At 46.4% G+C, this 22,249-nt stretch overlaps 1 protein-coding gene across 4 annotated transcripts in view; it reads left to right on the forward strand.

Moving 5' to 3' along the window:
* The window catches only part of MID2 (midline 2), a 167,750-nt gene that overhangs the window by 25,983 nt on the left and 119,518 nt on the right, over window positions 1-22,249 (forward strand). For all 4 annotated transcript variants that reach the window (XM_062584485.1, XM_062584484.1, XM_062584483.1 and 1 more), the window contains exon 2: window positions 3,947-4,662. In XM_062584485.1, the coding sequence (XP_062440469.1) occupies window positions 4,003-4,662 (660 nt within the window). In that variant the 5' untranslated portion in view covers window positions 3,947-4,002. The remainder of the gene's footprint in view (window positions 1-3,946; window positions 4,663-22,249) is intronic.

The following is a 22,249-nucleotide window of genomic DNA, read 5'->3' on the forward strand; positions in this document are numbered from 1 at the left end:
ACAAGCAGTGGCGGGATGCAGGGAGGAAGCAGGGTGCAGAATAAAGCAGCTATTGGGATCCTTCACACTCTTCAGCCTTTCTGGAGGCAGCTGCTTTTCCATCCCCCCTCTGAAGGAGGGGGAGAGGCTGCTTTGGGGCAGGCCTTGATAAGGTTACTTGTACCATTAAGTTATATAAATTTCCAGTTGCTTAATTTTGTAAGCACCTTGAGCTTGCAGAGAAGAGATCAAGATCTCCTCGAGGCACTTGCAAATACTATTTCAGGCAATTAGAAATAGATGGTATGATAGGCAGGTTCCAGCAGGGTGTCTAAGTTATTTCCCTGACACGAGGGCTTGAAGCACTCCTTTATTTCAGGACAGAGTCCCTCAGCCATGCCCTGGTCCAGTTGTGGTTGGGGACAGCTGCCAATGTCACTTACAGGCAAGGTTGGAGGCAGTCCTGGCTCTAGAATACACCATGAGTGCTGGGATGGCTCAAGGCTTTGAAGCTACTCTCTGGGGCCTCTCATAGGACCTGTAGGAGACAGTTCCTCAGGCAGCAGTGGCAAGAGGTGGCTCAGTTAACGTGCTGTGAGCATTCGCTTTCCCTGGGGTTAGCCTGGAAAATAGCTGCCAAAGGTAACGCTGCTCCTGCCTGTCAAATGCGTGCCAGCCCCTGGCTGCTGAGCTGTGGTGTGCTGACTGGCTCCTGCCCACTTGGGAAGACCCCTGAGTGATTTCTGCTGCCAGAGCCTTCCCTGCCTGTGCTGATTCATCCCGTCAATGTTTATGGTGGCAATTGTAGTCTCTTTTGACGATGCTTTTCCTCTTCCTGCCCCCAAACAGGAGCGCTTTCACCCCGCCGAGAGCACAGAAGTGTTTATGGAGTGCAAACTGGGTGTGGAAACTTGGCTGAACTCAGCACAATGTTGCTTTTCATCAGATCTGCTCCTGACGCAGAACAGGGACAGATCAATCTCTGCAGGTCTCTGACAGCACAAGGCTTTCCTCATGGCTTTATTATGGGGGTGGATGTCAGTTGGAGCCCAACTTACTGGGGCTGAAGAAATTCCAAAGGTGCTGTGTGCATGCTGCGTGTCATAGACGATCCAAAGCATGGGTGAAAAGCAAGTGGCTGAGTCTGATTGTGGATTACTGCTCTCACTGGCATGCCTTCAGCCATGTCTGTTTGCTCTGGGATGACATAAGGTATGACTAAGAAAGCAGCATCTTGGCAGGGAGGCATAGGTTCTGCTGGTGAGTTCTGGAGCTTCCTTGTTACGAGAAACCAGTGTGAAGATGCAGGAATGTCATGCTGCCAACCTAGCAGGCATTGAGATAGTCAGTCATCCTGAAGTCCAGGGCCTGCCCAAATCTCCTGATGTTCTCGGTGGGATGCACCAAAAAGCATGGTGACAAGATTGTCCACAGGATATACTGAGAGATGGAGTGGCCCACTGAGCGAAGCCACTGAGGCCTTGCTACCAAAGCCTTTGTCTTCGATGACTATTTGCTGTATTCACCCAGACGGACAACTTTATATCTCAAATCTGGCCCAACAGTCATCCCTCAAAGTCTGAACACATTTGTTAATGGTAGCAGGGTGCAAAAGGGCCTAGTGCAAATGAATGAGGTGAGAAAAGCACCAAATGTTGGTGATAGAGACTTAGGTGAGCTGAAACTAGACTGTGGTTTGAGCTTGGGATCTAGGGAGCTATGAGCTCTTATCCAACGATGACTGCCAGTCTGAGGTGGGAGGTGCATTTGTGCTTTTGCTGAGATTTGGACATACCAACGGAATGAAGCAACTAAAGAAACCAGGACAGTGGGAGACGGAGGGATGATAGTGTATTATTTCTTCTGGGTATTTGCTGCTGCTCTTTGTTTTTTCTGACTCTGATTTAATTTAAAAGCAAAACCTTGTTTCTGGCGAAGGCTCTTAGAACTGGGCTGTGGGCTGGTGAAAAGAGTGTACTTTGAACTGGATCTTTTGACTTGAAAAAGAAAAGGCGAATGGTTTGGCCCAGCCACTCTGCCTGTAGGATGGCGCCTAGCAGGTGGCACTGCTCAGCTATGTCTCTCCCACTGGTGGGTTACTGGCATTGAATTCCCAGGGACAATTTCCCCTTGTAGGCATCTCCCTTGCTGCAAATAGTCTTGCTATAGTCTTGCTGCAAATTTGGGAAGAAATCCCCCAGCCTGCCCCATCTTTGCTTCCTTGACTGAAAGCTGCTGCTGGGTCCCCCTGACAGCGGCTCTCAGAGCATCCCTGAAGACGCAGTGCCCTGCCAGGCTTAGCTCCCACAGGCACCTTGCAGCTCTGCAGCTGAGCACAGCTCTTGGAGCACTGCGTGTGACCCAGCCAGGCTCTGCCCTGCTCCCTCACCACTTCCCAGATAATTAAATGCTCCATCTCCCCTGCAGTAGACTTTTCTGGCTAGTGTCAACCTGCAGCGGTTGCATGCTAATTTTTAATCAGAGAGCAAGTTCTTTGAGCGTTTTCCTCCACTGCTGGTTGGCAAATTGATTACTGTTCTGCTGGTGGTACGGGGTGCTCACCTCTAACGTGGACCAGAGCTGGAGGAAGCATGCTGCGCACGTGTTGGAGCCGTCACGAAATCCATCGCTGCACCCATCATTGCTAATTAGCCACCACTGTCGTGCGTGGTGGCGGGCGATGGGGAAAAGCGTGCATTTTCTCTTATTAGCACCTGCCAGGCTGTTATTCTTGCCCAGGTGGAAGTTTTCATTTTGGAGACCTGTTAGGAGCTAGCATGAGGTATGGAAGTGGTTTTGCAGCCTGCCTTCTAGCAGCTTGCTGGCCACTGCTAATTCAGTAGGATTTTAAATAAGCCAGAGTGGCTGAATGTCAGTGCGGTGCTTCAGCGCTACTTCTCTGCTGCTTGTCTTTTCTTCAACCCAGTTGGACCTGGGTTAATGCCAAGTGCATGGAACGGGAAGCGTTTGGGAGCAAACCGGGGCCGCGGTGCAGGTTCAGCGGCTGAGTGCACCAGCATGGGAAGGGGACGCTGGCACTTGTGGCACAAGTTGGCGTTTTGCGAAATTGGAGCTGTTTGTTGTTGCATGCCCAGCAACCCACTGTGTGGTGGTTGCTTTCGCAAAGGCTGCTCAAAGGGAGCCCGTGCAGAAGAGGCAGTCTAAAAATATGGTCTTGTTTTCCTCCAGCTGGAGTTGATTTAGGCATCTCTGTTTTTTCACTGAAGTGCATGGCAGGACAGCATAGAGACGAAAGTTTGCAGGCTGTAATTTTGCTCTCCTTCCTTCCTCATCTTGCTCCTAAAAGAAGGTGGCTGGTAGAAACTCAGAAAAGTTGGCTGAAGGATGGTGCATTAGAGCTCCTGACCCACTTTGCTTGCTCAGGGTTTCCCAGACCCCATTCACCTTCTCCTCTTCACTTTAGCAAAGGGACTTACTAGGCAGAGGAGAAAATAGTTATAGGTTTTTCTTTACTGTACAGCAAAGACCTTATACATGTGAAAACAGCCTGACCCCCGGTTTCTGTCTTTGGCCGTGCTCACTAGAAGAAGCATGAAATCATGTGGTTTCTCCTGTTTTTGTTTTCAGTATGACTCTCCAAGTCTTCTTCCCTGGAAGGGATGGAAGGTGGTGGAGAGGAGCTAGCTGCTGCCTTTTTGCTCCCTGGCCTTCCAAATGTGTGTCTTCTGTCTAGCAATATTCCTGCACACCGTATGAGTATGTGGCTCAGCTTGGTCTTGACAATATGGTGAGAAGTTTTAACCAGGCTGATGTGTTTGTGCAAGTCCAGCTTTGCTGCTGTAGCTGCATCAGGATGCAAAGAGCAAAAGGGTAGTGCGGAGCTGGGTCTCTTCAAATTCCCCCCTGCCTGCCTGTTTCTGATGGAGAAGAGTCACCCGTGTTTGCTTTAGGTGATGAGGGTAGCCTGCTTTCTCATGCTGCTCCTTTCTGCTCTCCCCTCTCCCAGGTAACTGGCCAGCTTCCCTGGGTTTTGATGCTGAATCAGGATTGTTTAAACTAAAGATGGAAACACTGGAGTCAGAATTGACCTGCCCAATCTGCCTGGAGTTATTTGAAGACCCTCTATTGCTGCCGTGTGCTCACAGCCTCTGCTTCAGCTGTGCCCATCGCATCCTGGTTTCCAGCTGCTCTTCCAGTGAGTCCATTGAGCCCATCACTGCATTCCAGTGCCCCACGTGCCGGTATGTCATCTCCCTCAACCACCGAGGCTTGGAGGGCCTCAAGCGAAATGTGACCCTGCAGAACATCATTGACCGCTTCCAGAAGGCGTCCCTGAGTGGCCCCAACTCCCCCAACGAGAACCGCCGAGAGCGAACTTACCGCAACAGCCCTACCATGTCTAGTGAAAGGATAGCCTGCCAGTTTTGTGAGCAGGATCCGCCACGGGACGCGGTGAAGACATGCATCACCTGCGAGGTGTCTTACTGCGACCGCTGCCTCCGGGCCACGCACCCCAACAAGAAACCTTTCACCAGCCACCGTCTGGTGGAGCCCGTGCCCGACACGCACTTCCGAGGACTTACTTGCTTGGAGCATGAGAACGAGAAAGTGAACATGTACTGTGTTGCTGATGACCAACTCATTTGTGCCTTATGTAAACTGGTGGGCCGCCACCGGGACCACCAAGTGGCGTCCCTCAGTGATCGGTTTGAAAAGCTCAAGGTAAGCACCAAGGGCCTTTGACTCCTCGGGAACTGCAGCATCTGCTGCAGAGCCCTTGCTCCCTGGTTCTGTTAAACCCCAAGGCTCAAAACACGGGGGCCTTAACCCATTTGTGGAACGTGGAGCTGGCCTTGCCTCTGACCCAGGGATGGGAGCAACATGTAGCATTGCATCCTGACCCTGTTTCTGTTGGTCTCAGCCCTATGGCAAGGTGGAGTGTAAAGGCTCAGACAAATTCCCAAAAAAGCCCTGCAAGCGAGGGCAAAGTGCCCGGGAGCTAGAGAGCTTTCATTTGTAGGAACTGATGTTTGCTGATGGAGTGTTTTCAGAGGAGAAATTGTTTCCAGATGTCCCAAGCAGCATTTCTCATTTAAGTTGAGTAAAATCTCCAAATTCCTGAAAGATGTGGGTTATGGGACAGTTTGTTGGTTCCTCCAGGATTCTGGTACCGGAAGGGTGAGCTGGGTCTCACTTGTGCAATTACAGCTAAGTTTGTTTTGTTTTGTTTTGTTTTTCTGTCACCCTGCATGTACTGAGCCCAGGCATTGGATGTTCTTCACTATCAAATGGACTGTTAAGTAGTGAGCAGGGCTCCCTGGGCCCGGTGGCTGGAGAGTCAGCATGTAATATGGCCCTGGGCAGCAGGAGCAGGGCACTCAGTGTAAAAGAGCTTGCAAGGCTCGCTCTGAGACATGGCAGAGCACGTTCTTGGCAGCAATGTTGTCTCAGTGCTTTGTGTTGGCAAAAGTTGGAGTGTTGCATGGAAGATGTTGCTGGGGTGCTGCCTTGTGCATGAGCCAGGGTCATCTCCTCTGTACTCGGACCTTGCTGAGCTCTGTTGTGGGACTACCAGCTTCAGGAAGGGAGCACATCTGGTCTCTGATCTTCTCCCCTTTCCACTGCCAGCTGGACAGTCTGCACAGTGCAGCTGTTTGTGTCCAGCGGTGCTGCTGTAATGTGCCATGGTATGTTGCGGATGCTCCTGCATGTGTCCCATGCAGTGCTCTACGGCTGGGAAGTCCCAGCAAGCTGTTTGCTAGCCCAGCTAGCTGGCTGCCCTTGGAGTGGCAGGTTGGGTTGCTTGAGATCTCACGGAGGTGTGTGGTGCATGATATTTCAGGGACCCCTGGCTTAGTATTAGCTGCATAGCTTCCAAAAAGTTGCCAACTATCAGAGAAAAGCCTTCAAACAGATTTCTTGGGCTGGAGCGCAGCTGCTGTTCTGCTCATCATGCTGCTTTGCTGCATGAAGCACATGTTCCTGTGCGGTGCTTGTTTGCAGGGCATTGTGCTTGCAGTTTTTAGCCAGGTAAAGTATTGACTGGTACCAGGGTGTCTTTCGTTGTTGCATGGGAGCATGTGTGTGATTACTGCCTGCTGTCAAGGTGATGGGGAGCAGGTGCCTCTGTTCAGACAGACAGATACTATGCTTCCCGTTTGTGGTTTAAATCTTTCTCATTCTGATGTGTATGGCTCTCCCATCCTGCAAGAGAGCTGGAATGGCAAAGCGTGACCCCGGGGATCTTTGAGTGCTGTCCCCTGAGGCTCATGTGTTCTGTTGGGGCTGTCTCCTTCATGTTGTGTCTATTCAGCCCTCTTGGAGGCCTGGAGTGGGGCAGGTCTGACTGTGGGCATTTCCTTTTGGAAAGCTGTTGTGCAAGTTAGGCTTGGTCCTTTGGCTTCTGGCATGTTGCCTACAGGATGCTCTACTTCCAACATGCTTGAAGCCTGTGGATTGCAGTGCATGGGAAGCCTTTTGCTGCTAGTAAAACTTCATCTGCAGACTTTCCTGAAGCCTGAGGACTGTTTTGCCTAGATGAGTGCCCCAAGGAAGTGCTTTCATGTCCTCCTCAGGACAGTTTACCCAAAGCTTCTGTGCTGTACTACTGCAGCTGGCTCTGACCTGCAGTGGTGACTTGCTAGTGATGCTCTTGCATCAGCTGTGATGCAGAGCCCCTGTAGTGAACTGTGTTCAGGGCAGATGCTGCCCCTTGCAGCACATCTGCACCTCCTTGCTTGCAAACCTGCTCTGTCCTCTCCCTTTAGCTGCTGCTGCCTCCTGCGTGTTTGAGGGGGGAAAAAAAAAAAAAAAAAAAAAAGGAGGAAAAGGATGGATTTCATTAAGCAGAGAGAGAGCTTATGCCACAGTGTCTCAGCACATGTGGATGTCTACAGAGCATGGCTGGCCCTGCTTGTGAGAGCAGGGCAGATAGCATTGGAGCTGAGACCTGACACCCTCAGGACAGGGTGGAGTGAAGGAGGCAGGGGGATGCTCCTGAGGTCTGAGTCCTCTCCGTCCTAAAGCTTTCCATCAGAATAGCTCAACAGCGTGGCTCGTGCTGTGTTTGTATCCCTGCAGGGTTTGGAGAGATGAGGAAGCCTTCTCAATGCTGCTGCTCCTCTGAGAAAGAGCTTACTGGCTCTGTGCAATTGCAGAGGACGTGTGATACCAAAGTGTTTTCCCAATCCTGCCCCAGAGCCTGAAACTCTTCCTCTATCCTTTGCCCTTCTGTGGGGACATTGGCTCTTTGCAGATGTCACCCTGAGAGAGGTGGGCCTGTGCTGTTCTCTCCCAAGAGGGACCATATCAAGAGAGGGTAAGGTCTTATACAGGAGGTGGCTGGAGAGTGACGAGGATGGGAAGGCAGGCTTCTGAAATCCCCCTGTAGTCCTGTTCTCCAGGATTTTCCATTTGCCTCTTCCGTCCCTAGACTCATTGCTTAGTGTTTCCACCAGCCCATCCTGCCCCAGTGCTGCCAAGGCTAAGCTTTGAACCACTGTCTTTGGCTGCCACAGGAATGCTCTCCGTGCACGGAGAACCTCTTTGCTACCAGAGCCAGTGTTTGCAGCCTTAATGGTGTGTTGAAGCAGCAGAAATGGGCAATCATTTTACAGCCCCCTTAGCTTGAGTACATGCCACATATTGATCGGAACTGAATTACTGTTCTGCTGCTCTTCAGGTTGGAGAGATCAAGCTTCCAGAGATCCCTCTGGAGTATTTTGAAGCTTAATTTTTATGCAGCACTGGTGATTGTACTGAATGTTATGTGAACCTGTATGGATGATATTTGACCTATATAAAGAATATAAAGTTAAAAATTCCTCTCTATCCTCTGTACATTCCATATGAATCTGCAGAACAGTTTTAATTTTTTTTTTTTAATATTGAAAAAATATAGCTGGTCCCATTAGGGGTCATGCTGGTGAAACTGTAACTGTGGTTGCACATTATAAACCTTCTCATATGTTTCCAAGTTCTTCATTGGTTTTTTTCTCTTTTAATCTTCTGGGCTTGTTCTGACCCAGAAGTGCTTTTCTTGGCTCTTTGTCTTGTTAATGCATTTGACAAAATCGATTTGTCTGCTCTTGTGTTTTTTTGAGGGCAGAGGAAATACTTCTATCACTCTAACAAAAATAACTTTTTTTTTTTAACGTGCAGACTAAATTGTTTAAAAAAGAAGAAAAGATTTGATGTCTGGAAAGAAATCTTTCTAGATGCCCAGCCCTATTTTGGAGCTGTTCTCTGGGCAGATTTTCCAGCCACCCTCCCCCAAAAGCCCAAACCCAATATACTACTCGCCCAGTGTGGTGGCTTTTTTTGCAGACCCAGGAAGAATATGCTGTAGGAAGGACTATAGAAGGACAGAAATAAAATGCAGGGCTGCAAGTGAATGGCCTGCATTTTGGTATCACAGAACGGTTTCTGTGCTGCTATACTAGCTTCTCGACAAGATCTCAGCCATATTTTATTTCACTACAGTGAACTGAAGTCTTGAAATGCCACTATAAAAGTCCTCATGATGGTAGAAACTGTGTGCATAGAAAGGTTTGCATGGAAAGTATGGGATTTGGGTCACTAGTATTTGACTCTCTTGTCTTGAAACCTTGATGTGACTGATTCATCTTTAAATTTTGCCTCACCTAAGCTTTCTCTATTTTTTTATTAAACTGTAGCCAGAAGACCATTTTTTAGTTCAGAACATTCTTTTTCAATGAAGAAATGTCTCAATTAGCAAGTTGGAACGCTTAGAAAGAAATGATCATGTATATTTGCATGTAATAAAACTAGAAATTAAAACCTTTTAATACTTCCCCCTCTAATCTGGAACATGTCAGCTAGGCAGGCAAATTGATCTGAAGACAAAAAAAACTCGAAAACTTAAATTGCTGCTTCTACCGGCCAAATTTTGCAGGTTGCCAAAGTATCATTTTTTTAAAAATAAGTCTTAAGTGATTTTGGATGAAAAAGTAAACTCTTCTTTAGTTATAAACATTCTTTCTATGGTACTCATCCTGCACTGCTCACCCTCAAACTCTGGGAGCTGAGATTGAATCGGTGAGTTAGAGGGACAGGAAGCTGCAACCTCTCTGCCCGTGTCTTCCCACCTGTGGACTTTCTGGTGGGAAATGCCGTTTCCTTGTTCCCTGACATGGAATGAATAGAGGAGCTGCTTTCCTGGAAGGCATTCTCCACAATGCTTTGGATTCTTACTTCTTGCTTCCCCCTCCCAGTTACTTGGCCTCCTTTTGCTTGATCTTAGGCGCATAAGAATTGCCACCTGCAGGGGCCGATGGCCCCTTGAGGACAGGGTCTCTGGACAGCTAGCAGCCCAGCTGCTCCAGAGGAGCATACACTGCAGGCTGTGTTGGATGACTCTGGAATAACCTTTCCCAAGTGGAATGTCTTCCTTCCTAATCCGAGGTCGTAAATAGCTGGTTTATTCCTTGAAATGCAAGAACTTGACCTCTGGGTCTGCTCGGCAGAGCTAAAAGGGATGAACATTTTGCTGCGTGTGTCAGTGCGTAATTATCTTTGGAACAGCCTTCGGTTATATGGACAGAACTGCTTTAGTGCAACCAGAGCCCTCAGGTGTAACATTAAGTCTAAGTGGAGTATAATGGCCTGCAAAGCGCAAAGTCAGACTTGATAGACCAACCTGCTGGCTTTAAATGCAATAGCATTCTGTCTTGGGGCAGTAACTTCTGTAAACGAACTGTGCACAGTGGAATTTTTTTCCATTTGCCCCTTCTTACATCTGTTGCTCTTTACTTTCTGCAGAAAGTGTCTTCTTGGCTTTGGTTTATAGGGCGTACTTCTGTGGAGGAGTGTCGGCTACAAATAAGTCATCACTGCCTGCGTGGATTTTGTCTGCGAATCTGATGAACTGCACTTCTTTTTTTGTTCTCTTTGGATGTTTTCTTTCCCTAATGTTCTACATCTGCTGCAAGAATTGCATGCGATGGATGCTGAGCCCATACCCCAAACCTTTATGATAGGAGTCAGTATTTGCATAAGTGTTTTGAGTCTTCCTCCTCCTATAGCCTCGGTCTTAAGTGGACTTCAGTGTGGTTCAAACTACTGCCTTTTGAAATACTGTTCACTGGAAACACACTGAGATGTGAACGCAGGCATGATGCTACCTGGCATGGAGCTGCTGTCGATGGGAACTGGCCACTCCCTAATCTAGTTGTGTCCGTTGGCAGTTGGAAGTTCTTTGTGGACTTGACATCATTTTGCTCCCTCCTTTTTTAAGTCATTAATCAGTGAGTTATATTGTTATATCCTGCTCTTGAGTGCTTGAACATCGAACGGCAAGCAGTTACTCTTAATCTCTGGCTTTGATCACGTAGCTAGAGCTAGCTGTTTTTTTTTTTTTTTTTAATGGAAAATTCGGTTTTCAACCAAGTAACTTCTGTCAGAAGGGATGTGCTTTCTCCCCCAAATCCCTGGTGGTTCTGCCCCCTCTCCCCTGCCTTTGGGAGAATTGAATGCCTGAAAGCGAAGTGGTTTTGTCTAAATCCTGAAGCACTTTGGTTTTGAACACTATGTGGTGGACTGAGGGACCTCATCTTTGTTTGAGGGAGAGTTGGCTGGTGCCTATGAAGAAGGCTAGGCTACCTGGAGCACTGGTGCCCAGGATGTCTCTGGCTTCTCCCCACCTACCAACTTGAGGAGGGAAGTTGCAGTATGTCTGCTTCAGACCGGCTATAATTTTTTCCAAAATCCTTAGAGCAGATTTTGAACTGTGTCCTGTAACTTGAAATTTAAACACATTCCTTTGGGGAAGAAGTGCCAGTTGTACAACCTGTTCCATCCCTGCCCTGTTTCTAGTGATGGTGCTATATTCTCCGTTTCTTTCCTCAGTCCCTTACTAGTCTCTCAAAGTAACTTTACTAAACCATCTGCTAGTTCTCCTCCTCCTTCTTGTGTGCTTGAATCAAAAATCTCTAGTGAGTCCTGGCAGCATAGATTTTCTTTAGTGACTCCACACTGATTTGTCCCAATCATATTACATACCTCGAGGTGTTTTAGGAACCATCTCTAATCCTGTTAAAATGTATGATTGCTTTTTTTGTTTTGTGCATCTTTAACTCCAACGTGAAGAAATTGGAAAAGCACAAGTAGTCTTCCAGCCCCTGCTGTAAATATGAGTTGTGAACCTTGCTTGGCTTTGTGTCGGGTGAGCTCACGCTTATGCTGCTGTCCTGGGGAGCAGCTCAGCGGCATTCTTTTATGAAGTTACATGTAGTCAGCTGTGCTCCTGTTTTGAAGGCTCCCTTTTGAAGCTAAATAGCTCTTCCTTTGTTCAAATGGAAACCTTTCTCTTGCAGTCCGGTATTTTGAACGGGCCACGTGGTTGCTTGTACTATGCGCATTGTTTTCAGTGCGGACAGCCTTGGATGAAGGAGTTCTTGCTCTGATTATACCTTCGTTCACCAGTGCCTGATTCTGCGCCTTTTTCTTTCAAGCCCACAAGTTAGCTCTTTTGTAAAAGCAGCTGTTTCCCATGTGCTACATCTTGGTGCCACCTCGAACAGCAGACACTACCCACCAGCTCTACCCGCCGCTGGTGTAAATGATGTAAACACCAGGAACACTGAAAATACATGCTAAACCTTGTTTATTTTCAGTGCTGTGTTTCCAACACCACCAGATTTTCTGTGGCAGAAGTTACTCGCCTGTTGCAATTGGCAGAGACTATTTTCCTACCTCTCCTTCCCTTTGCTGTGACTTTCAGCCCTGTGTTCACTCTGAGAAGGGAACCTGGGTTAGGGAACATCTGAATTTCAGAGGAGACCCAGAGAGGCACCAGGCAGTGTTGCTCGCTCGGCCTGAACAGAGTTCACAGTGCTGCTGCTGTGACCAGCATAGTAATCAGCTTGGAGCTGGGAGCGTGTCTGGGAGCTTTCTGAAGTCATAATTACCAGGATACCCAAAGGAGGTTCAGTGGGTTCCATTTATTCCATTTTCCAGGAGCTGCTGGAGAGGTTCTACATCAAAGTTTACTGACTAAGGCACAGAGACAAGAAAGCCGGGCAAAACAGCCCTTTGGGTAGAAAAGCACTTCCTAACAGAGCAACTATTTACAAGAGCTGTACTTAAGCACTTCTAGAATTACAGATACAGGAGATGAAAAGACTTATTAAAGTGTTTTGCTTGACAAATGCTTTGGGTGCAAATAGGCAAGTGCACGGTGACGCGAGCGATACCTGCTCGGACCAGGCATAAGACCAAGTAATAAGCAGTGTTGCAAGTGGATGTGCGCAGGCAGGTGAGGGCGAAGGGAGATGACGAGTTGAATCGGAGCTGCAGGGCAGCCCAGGACAGCATGTGCTGGTGGCCTGGCTGGGCAAATTACTCTTGGCTACGGTCGTGGCTGGGATGCGCTCAGAGGTGGGGTGGCAGCACTATTCGTCTGAGTAAACCTCTGCTGGTATTAATGAGGGCAGACAATTCCTTTAAGGCATTGAATTTCTGGGGGTGTTTTCTGTTGGGTTTTGTCATTTGCTAATAACGATGCATTTCAGAGGATCCTGTTGCAATGTGACTTGGGCTGCTGAGACACATGCTGAAATATTTATGTGCAATTCTGCACAGACAGACACTTCTCTTCAACCATGAAAAGCGCATACGTTTTGCTGCCTTTTTATTCATTTAAGCTGAAATGGGTAGAGAAAGAAATACTTGTTCTCTTCCCCCTCTCCAGACAAGATGACATTCACATTAATATTTACCCCAGTGAAGGGTGTGCAGGGGTGGCTTTGTGGTTCAAACTTACCTGCTAAACCAGACCTTTGAGGGCGGGCACACACCTAGCCAGAGAACTGGTGTGTTCCTGGTTGAAGATTTATCTGGCAAACTAACTACATCTGTGCAAAGCAACTGGCTCCGTGAATCCACTGGCTGGGAGAACTGGATGGTGACTGGAGAAAGAGAGCAGAAGTTAGCTTTGCACACTCAGCGGAAGGCAGGGGTGGCCTCTGTATCTTTTGTCCTCTTGCAGTGCACGTTATAGATAGTTGTCTACTTGAAAGATGCCCCAGCATTAACTCTTGGAAGTTGTGTCCTCCAGTGGGAATTTGCTGTTGGGTTTGTCTGCTGCTCCGCCTGGCTCTGGTCTGCAACCCCATGCCTTCTTTGCCCCTCCATCCTATCCCAGCCTAAGGCTGCCAGCAATGATGGATTGTGCTGCACTTCTGACACAAGTTGTAGGTAACTGTCTGCCAGCAGTATGGGTTTGGCTTACTCATTAATAGAGTTGGCTTCTGCTTCCAAAAACCAACAGGCAAGGCATTTGTTGGTGGGGCTTGTGACGGGTGAGCTTAGCTATGAGTAGCCCAAAAATCTGATTTTGGTACTTATTTCCCTCTCTGTGCTCAGAAGTGGTTGAGATGTTGAATGCAATCAGCAAGAAAGACATTCATAAACCAAATTCACTGACTAAAAAGAAATCAACACGAAAGATCAAATTAAAAATTTATGTAGATTAAGAGCAAAAAAAATAATGTCTTGACCTAGATAAAACAAACACCTAGGAAAGCAGCACATTATCAGCCACGTAAAATCTCTGCCAATTATAAATTCAGATGACTTGAAACTCGTAATTATGCTTCTCCCGGTGGAGCGTCACCCTGCTCCAGATCCCGCCTGCTTTTGCAACCTCACACTGTAGCATTGTGTGGTGTGTCGCTGCCCACCAACCGGAGCCCCAGGCGCAAAGCGCGGGAGGTTACATCGCAGAGCAACACTGCTCAAGAGAAAGATTAGAACAAGAAAGCATTTGACTTGGAGCTCTGGCCAGGTCCTCCCATCTGTGATTTGCGTTGGAAGGAGAAATTTTCAGAGGAAGGATTTTGCTTTAATTACTTTACTCCTTTTCCTTTATCACTGCTGAGGCGTTCTGTAGTTTGACGCACTAAAAATACCAGAGAAATTAAAAGTGCCTTTTGTAACACTTTATATATAAGCTCTTTGCTGAGGGAAGAGCAATACGCCAGGTAGAAAGCTCATCTTTATTAAGTTTCAGATAGGCATACTGATTCTAGTGGATTTATGCAAGTGTGTCTGAAGTCAGAAAAATCCCTGTGCTACACAAATTGTATGTAGAAAGTTGATGGTTATTCCAAGGCTCTTAAGAGAGTGGTAGAGTAGAAATCATAAGGGGAAAAAACTTCCATCACACTGAAATATAGGACTTCTTTGCCTAGGGACTTTTGAACATGTTCTCACTTGCGCTGTGTGAGTCACCAAGACTGCTGCTTAATTTATATTTTACTGTACCGCCATGGGGCTAAACTGAATTATAGATAGATAGATAGGTAGATTTCCCCCACATAAAAAAGGAGTTAGCTTAGAATTAGGGGTACAATTGTGATTGCTGTGACTCCTACACAAAATACTGGGGAATGTTACTAGAAAAATATTAAAACCTCTAGTTGTTTTCTGGGTGAGTTTGTATGTTTAAACTACTTTACTCTTAAAGAGAATAAGATATGCTTTTACTGGATCTCTTCAAGACCAAACTAGAGAAGGGGATCCAAAACCGAGTGAGACTTGGTTCTGACCAGAAGCTCCTCTGACTTGGTTTGGCAAGAGGACAAGGTGTTGAGGTGGCAGCTGGACATGTCCTGCTCATTTCAGGTAAGGTGAAGCATGGTTATCTGAGGGTGGTGAGCTTCATCTGTGCTGGCTGTGGGGGCAGTGTATGGTGCCCACCTCGGCACAGCCCTGGCTTGGCCATGACTCAAGCTCATTTATAATGGGTGCAAGACCAGTGCAGACAAGTCCACCTCTCTCCCCGGTGCCTGCGCTCGCAATCACCTGCTTCCTCCATTCTCACGTCTTCTCCATGACTGCTATGGAGACCTAAGCATTCATGACTAGCTGCAACAGTTTTGGGATTATGAACTAATGTCACTTCTGTGGTTTAAAATCGAAACTGCTGTGATTATGGACAGATGTTTCGTTATAAGCAGAGTGCAGAGCAAGACCCTGTCTTTCCTTGTCACCCCTGATCCTCAGCAAGACCTAGGATTTGTCTTGCCTTTCCTTTTGCATATGTACAAATCCAGATATCTGTATTTCCCACCAAGCTCCTGAAACATTTTAGTATTGGCTTATTTCTTCAAAGACAGGTAGATTGTGAAAAAAAAATGTTTTGCTTTATCTGGGTGGGTTTATAATGTAGTGATGGGTCCTATTAAAAGATCTCTCTGAGCTGAGGAAAGCTGTGATCCAAAATAGGCTCCTCTGCACAGGTTTACCATTGTCCTCATTTTGTTTGCAGCAACAGGCAAATGCATTGTATATCAACAAGGCCTTAATTGGTGCTGAACATGCACAAAAGAACATCTCCTGTTGTCCTTTATGCAGATAAAGGCCACTGGTCCTCTGCCAGATTCTCCTTTCAACTGATTGCTCTGGTCTCCATACAACAGTTTGGTGTGCCTTTCACATCAGAAGGACTTTTGGTACCATACAGAGAGAGTCAAAGCAACCATTGCTACACAGCCAGGATGCCAAAAATGTAACCAGCTGGGGACCTGTTAGTGGGAAATTGCTAAGGGTTCTAGGAGGTTCGTCTCATCTGCCTGAAAGAGGATGCCTGGAGCAGTGCCAGCCTCTTCTGCAGTGTCCAGGGGGACAGCTGCAAGGACCTAGTGTGCCCTCTCTGTTCAGATGGAGGCTGCTGGGATGAAGAAGCAGCACTGTGTGCTGGGATTTGTAGCCTTAGAAAGGAAGCTGACTGTTTTACAGAGCCTTTTAGGCTAGCTTCGAGCTTGGCCCAAGTTTTGTTCAGCGTGCTGTGAAGAAGCATTGGGGCTCCAGTGTAATAGAGCCATCTGCAGCAGGAGACATCTGCCCTCTGCTTAGAGTTGGCTGCACCTTACTGAAACTGGAGACCCTTGAGACAGGACGAGGCTTGCGAGTAAATCTGGGCATCTTCAGTGTGACCTTTGCACCATGTCCTGGAGCACTATTACCTTTTTGTTTGGGCTTGGTAACCATCCTCTGGACACATGCTGCAGGAGAGTGGAACCAAGTCAGCCACGGCAGTAAAGCACGCGAATGAGTAACGTGCTTTGGGCTTGCTGCCGAAGCTCTGGCGTCAGGCAGCGGCAGCCAGGGCTGGCGTGAGTGGAACCCTGTTTTAGTCCTAACATTTACTTATGGAACATGAGTCATATTTAACTTCTGAATTTTCCTGGCTTCTTTGGTCTGCTGTAGAAAAGAGATCAAAACATACTCTAGTTTTTGATGTAGCTCCCCATTTGTTAAGCTTTCCATCAGGGCAGAAGATGTAAATATGTTAGTATTAATAGGTTTTGTAGGTCTGGACTCCCTGTTTTTATTTTCAGTTGGGGGTGTGCTTTTTTTTTTCTTTTTTTTTCTTAAATCAAAGTTATCTCAAGTGTAGAGATATCAGTGCTGAAAATATCCATTGGTTGGATTAATCTCTTGCTTCTTCTGAAAATTCATTCACTTCCAGACTGATTTCAGTGTTGCTATCTCAAGAGCTGCTTGGGTGGGGAGTATGAAAGCATTAAGCCGTTCAAAAAAATCCCTCAAAAACTGTCTTTTAGAAGACATGTAAAGCCTTAATCTCTAGCCTTTGCATTGTGGGAGATAGCAGGCCAGAGCTGAAGACTGTGGATGAAGCATGATAGTAATCAAATGATTTTTTTTAATAATAGGTGCCACTTCTTTTTTATTGAAGTTCTCAGAACAAAATGCCTTGATTTCAGAAAGTAGTTGCTAATCTGTTCACCTGGCACATCATCTGCAAGCTCAAGTGCTCAGAAGTGATGAAACTAATGGTTAAGCATATAATAAATATCACCCTTAAGGGACTTGATAAGCCTCAATTCACTTTTTTTTTTTTAATCACCTATATGAAATAAAGCATATTTCCTTGCTATGCATCATTCTAAGCAGTGACCTGTTTTTTCTGAAAATTTTTCTTATCTCAGCAAAAGAATCTGCAGATTTTCCTGGAGGTATGGATTATTAAATGAGCATTTGTTTGTTGTTAAATGAGCATTTCCATCAGCTACCATATTTAATGAATAGGAAGTAGAGTTTACCATCCCTAGACAGTACTGTTCTCAGAAAGCAGTAATTTCAAATAATCCAACAGTAAATATCCTATTTGCAGTTGATAGATGCTATCATCATCAGTTTATTAAAATGCACACTATCCTTTCAAGGAAAAAATAATGGTTGTGGAATGGAGAAAAGTTGGCATTGTAGCTTTTATTTGTTTGTTGTTTGTTTTTAATCCTCCATTAATCCTGGGGTGACGTTCAGACCACAGCTTCGCATGTTCTGAAAGGGCAGTCAGCTATATGACCTGGCAACAGGAATATTTCTGTTATTAGTCTGCTGCCTAAAGGTGTTTTAGTGATTACGTTTGTGAAAATTCTCTTTAGCTGTGTGTCGGGTGGAGAGATGTGTAAAGCCACATCTCTCATCCTGGCTACTCGGAATTAAAAATTTAGGTCAGTCTGAGTCCTTGCTAAGCCACCTTTTGAAGCTAGAGGAGGAGGAGGAGGGGAGCTGCAAGACTATTTCCAATGATGTTCTTAGAAGTTTTGAGCTTGTGGACCGAACTAGCCTTGTAAAATGTGGTCCTCGGCCTAGTCTGCAGGTGGAAATGCCCTTTCTGGCAGTTACTTCTTCATCCTGATGCAGGTCTGAGCTGGCAGAGATGCTTTCTGAGTTGTGTTGTGAGGCAGCTGTTGCAGAACAACCCATTTCCCGTGCTGAACCTACAGCAGTTGGAGTCCCTCTGGTCTTCACTTGGCTTCATGTTCAGAGAGCACTTCTGCTTTTAAGAACATGGGTTCCTAGAGCATCAATTGCAGTACCTTTTCACTAGTGGCAATGTAGGCTCCTGTGATTCCCATCATTGCAGGGATTACAGTGCGGCTTTGCACAAAAGTAGCCCCATACTGTGCTCAGTTGGGCACAAACTCATAGGGGAAGTGAACTGCTGTGACATGAGCAGTCAGACCAAGAAGATCAAGGTTGAAGGTGTTAAAGGAAGGGGCAGATGTTGCCAGGGAAAGGCTGAAGGCAACAGCTGCTGCTGGCAGTGCAAACAGTGCCAAAACTTGCTGCAGCGCTGGTCCTTCAGGTCCTTGCTTTAGGGAAATGTCTTGTTTTTGAAAACACCTGCTCTTAATGGAAGTGGGAATGCCAGAAGTGTAAATTTGGGTCTTCTGCGTGCAAAGACTGGTTTTATGGACAAATTTCAAAGGGTGTAGTTGACTTGAACGTTGTGCCTCTGTAACTTTGCAATAAACAGGACTCTGCGACTGCTGGTGCTCGAGGCAGGTATCAAGGGTCTCTCCTGCTTCTCACTGTTCATTCTGCTTGTTCAGCGCTGCTTTGTGCAGAGCTGGCACAACTTCCACGTCGTGCTCAGCTTTTCCCTGGCTTAAAGACTCCTAGAGGCCTTCGGTACTGCAGCAGCAAGGCATCGTAAAAAGGGCTGTCTTATTTAAGGAATCCTGTTACCATGAACACTGGCAGCATACTAGTGAGGTGGAAATGTGGCCCACATGGACTCTTAGTCCAAAGGGTGTTAAGCAGCAGGCTGCTCATATCACAGTCATCACTTATAGGGACACCAGTAACCTCCCAGACATTTCTCACTCTCTGAACAAGTCTTAATTTTAATTAGGCACTGCCCTCTGGGCTCCTCACAAGGTGCGAGCACAGGCAGCGGTCAGACAAAGTTTAGAAACCATCACCCTGTAAAACTGAAGTCCCTTTATGTGTTTTATGGACACAGCTGCCATGCTCTGGAGTTCCAAATGTGTGCTCTTACTGAGTTCCTGGCTGGCAGTGGCAGGTTTTCCGTTTAGTTCTGTGCTTGTGAAGTGAGCAGGTACCTAGTGCACATGGCTAGAGGTCTTTCTTTTGAAGATGCATTTTTTTTTATTGGTCCATAAATAAACAAGGCTCTGAGGCTAGGAGCACTGATACCTCCAATCTGCAGGCAGGGGATTATCCTGCAGAGGAATTTAAGATTGTGGTTTCCAAGACAAGTAGAGTATGAGATTTCTACAGGGGTTTGGGGCATGAGGCTTGAAATAGAGTGTTTTCTTTGAGCATGGGGCTACAAACTGTCCCCTAGGAAAGCAGCACTTTGATTACTGGGCTAACAAGAAACAAAAACAGGCCCAAGTTACCAAAGAGAGGAGAATATTTTTGGCAGAAGCTGTTGCACCACTAAATGAGAAATGAAAAATTCATGAGTGTGTTAAACCGTCCAACTGTAGCAGCTCCAGATCGTTAGGTATTAAGTTCCTGGTTAACTTTATACTTTGTGATGATTGACTTTTATGCTGTGATGAGTTGGATGGGAATAATTTGCGTGTAAGTGTTCCTTGCGCCTCCCCTCCCTTGAGCACTCAGCGCTTGACAGGCTGGCCTCAGCAGGCAACCCCACGCTTTGGGAAGAGAAGCCAAGCACAGACACTGGAAGTAAATGACTTCCTGCTCTGAAGGTCTTCTAGAAGAAATGGGATGTGTTGCAAGGAAAGGAGCACTTTATCTCGGCAGCAAGGTCTATGTGGCTGCTGAGGGAACAGGAAGCACATTTCACCTTCGTTTAAGTGTTTTCACTTGGCAGAAGCTGGGTTTTATGTCTCTTTTTGAATGTTTCTGGACCTTGGAGTTTAAAGAGTGCAAGAGTGCAGAGAAAGTTAATGCTGATTAGGAAAAATCTGTACTGCTCCAAAGAAGGCTCTGTCCTTGGGTGGGCTGCTGGAAAAATGGAGAAATGAAGACAAGCACCAAAATGCTAGACAGCAATATGTGATCACGATGCATATTTTCTTGATTCCCCAGGCCTGCAGGCCAGCACGCGGCTTGTACCCTCTCGTGCTCTGCCTGTGGTCCTTGCTGGGAGTGCGGTGTCAGAGCTCCCTCTGGCCAGTTGCAGCAACTGGTTGCATCAACTTGTTTCAGAGGGTTTGCAGCATCAATCAGTGCATGAGTTACCAGAACCAAGATGCAACAAAGTAAGTGTTCACCAAACCTGTGCAAGGCAATTCCCAAGAAGTTCCTAAGTTCTCAAGTTCCCCCAGGACTTCTGGGAGTTTCGTCTGGCCCATGCGGTCTTTGCTGGGAGAGGCCAACAGAGAACGAACAGGGTGTGCAGCTTGCCAGTGCTGGAATCACCTGATGTGGGGAGAGGATTCCTTCAGGTACCTCTGGATGCTGTCTGTCCCTGCGGTTCTGCCAGCAATGCTGTTTGGGTACCCAAAATGCTGTGGATCTGCAAGGTGGTGGGGAGCCTGATCTCACAACTGCTGTGAGTCTTTAGCATGCAGTGCTCTTACAGGGAATGAATGGGTTGTAGAGAAGTACTTGTGCAGAGGGGGATGGATGTGTTTCCTTATACCAACCACCACTTGTGGTAGCTGAGCTGGACCAGAAGCTCCTGTGGCAGCAAGAAGAGGTTATGTCTCCTCTTTGGAGGGAAAATATACCAAGTACTAATGGCACTCAAAACGATGTCTTAGTTGGGTTTTTGAGCCTCTGTGCTTCGTTGCACCTGCTTTTGAAACGCGAATCTCTCCTACAGCCTCATTGCTTTACTCAGCACAGCGCTGTCTGAACCAGCGAGGCTGTTGTGACCTTCTCTGCTTTGGATTTTGGGTTGAGCCTGTCTCCTGCACAAAGATTTCCCCCATTTCTCCTCTCTTCATTCGGTAGCGATCTCCTAGCATGAGCTGGAGAGGCAGTTGCCTCTTCCTCCTCTATCTCAGCGTTAAGTGCATAGCTGTAGCCTGGCAATGGTGGAAGCTGCTGCCTATGTGGTCCCTTACTGTAGGCTTTGGCTAGCGTTTCATAGTATCTATATAAATTTACAGTAGCTCTGCATTAACTGCTTTAACAGTTTTAACAATGTCTCTTAATTGGGCAGGCTGGTCCAGGTGCTCCCATTAGGCAACGTTTTGGCAGATGAGTTTTTGAGATGCTGCCCCATTAATTCAGTCAATGAGCCACTTTCTGAGGGTTTTATTTTTAATGCTGTTTTGCACAACTCTGTTAGATGGTGGTTGCCCGGGAGCTGAAATAATGTGTTCAAACCCTATAAAAAGGAGGATCTTAGATGTGTGCAGCGTCAGACTGTAGCTTCTGCTGGCTTCTGTAGTTGATGTGGTGCTCATCAAACAGATTTATGTGTGAGATCACAAGCTTAACAGTCAAATTTTCAGTGCTATTTCTGGACAATGGGAATAATCTCTGAGAACTAATATGTAATATTTTTTCCAGCATAAACAGATCTATGCCAGGTGTTGAACTACAACCCTGTAGTTTTTCAAGCCAATTTATGTTCCCAGCAAACACTAATCTTTGTTCTGCCCATCCCTTGTCATGTGATTTAACAATATTTTTTCTCTGTCAAGAGGTTTGTTAACAAAACTAATGCTTTTATGTTATCATTTTCTTTGTGGCATCTCTTTGGATGTTTTGAATTTGTGTTGTTTGTTGCAGTTTATAAATTTCCATTTAATTCTGCTTTTCTTTCCATGTGCTCCCACTGTTCCTCTATGATATAAACTCTGGTAGGAAAAATAAGTCTTGCATAGATTTTCTTCCCTAGCACAGATACTGTTGTTGTTTGAAACAATTGCAGACTTTTATCTTTTCAAGGTTCCTATTTTATTTTTCTTTCTGCAGAAGGATTGTGTGTCTGAGGGCATGAGCTGAACTTCAGCAGTTTCACAACTAGGATTTATTTAAAATTTTTTTTGAGAGTGTCCCGTTTATATACAGTAAAGATGCCTTGTGTTAGGAAGGTGATATTGCAATTGCTCTGATTCGTGTGCCTGATTCCTGTACTGATAGGTCTCCAAATCTTCCCAAGTCTTCCCTTAGCACACCTTTGACACCACAGGTTCAAATCTGTCACGGGTATCTCAAGGGCTGGGGAAAGTTATTGGTTCTTATTAAATTTTTAGGAGATGTTTTTCACGTGACACTCGTATCTCAAAAGGTTTTCCATTGTGTTTGCTTCTGTACGGCCTCGTTCTGTCTTGCACGTGTCCTCTCGCTCTTCAGGGTTGGACCTATAATGTGTTTCGGGCTCCCATGATACAGAGCACTGGATGCTGCTGGGGAGCCATGAACTCAGCTAGCCTGAAGAGGGGCCTTGATAGGGAAAAGCACTCTCGCCCTCTTCTGCCTGGCATCCTGAGCCATTCGCTCTCTTGAACAATTAGCAGCTTTGCCAAAAGATTAATATTCTTGCCCTGAGTAGATGTTGTTTAATATTCAGGAAATATTG

The sequence above is a fragment of the Rhea pennata genome, chromosome 11, assembly GCF_028389875.1.
Source record: "Rhea pennata isolate bPtePen1 chromosome 11, bPtePen1.pri, whole genome shotgun sequence".
Taxonomy (NCBI): domain Eukaryota; kingdom Metazoa; phylum Chordata; class Aves; order Rheiformes; family Rheidae; genus Rhea; species Rhea pennata.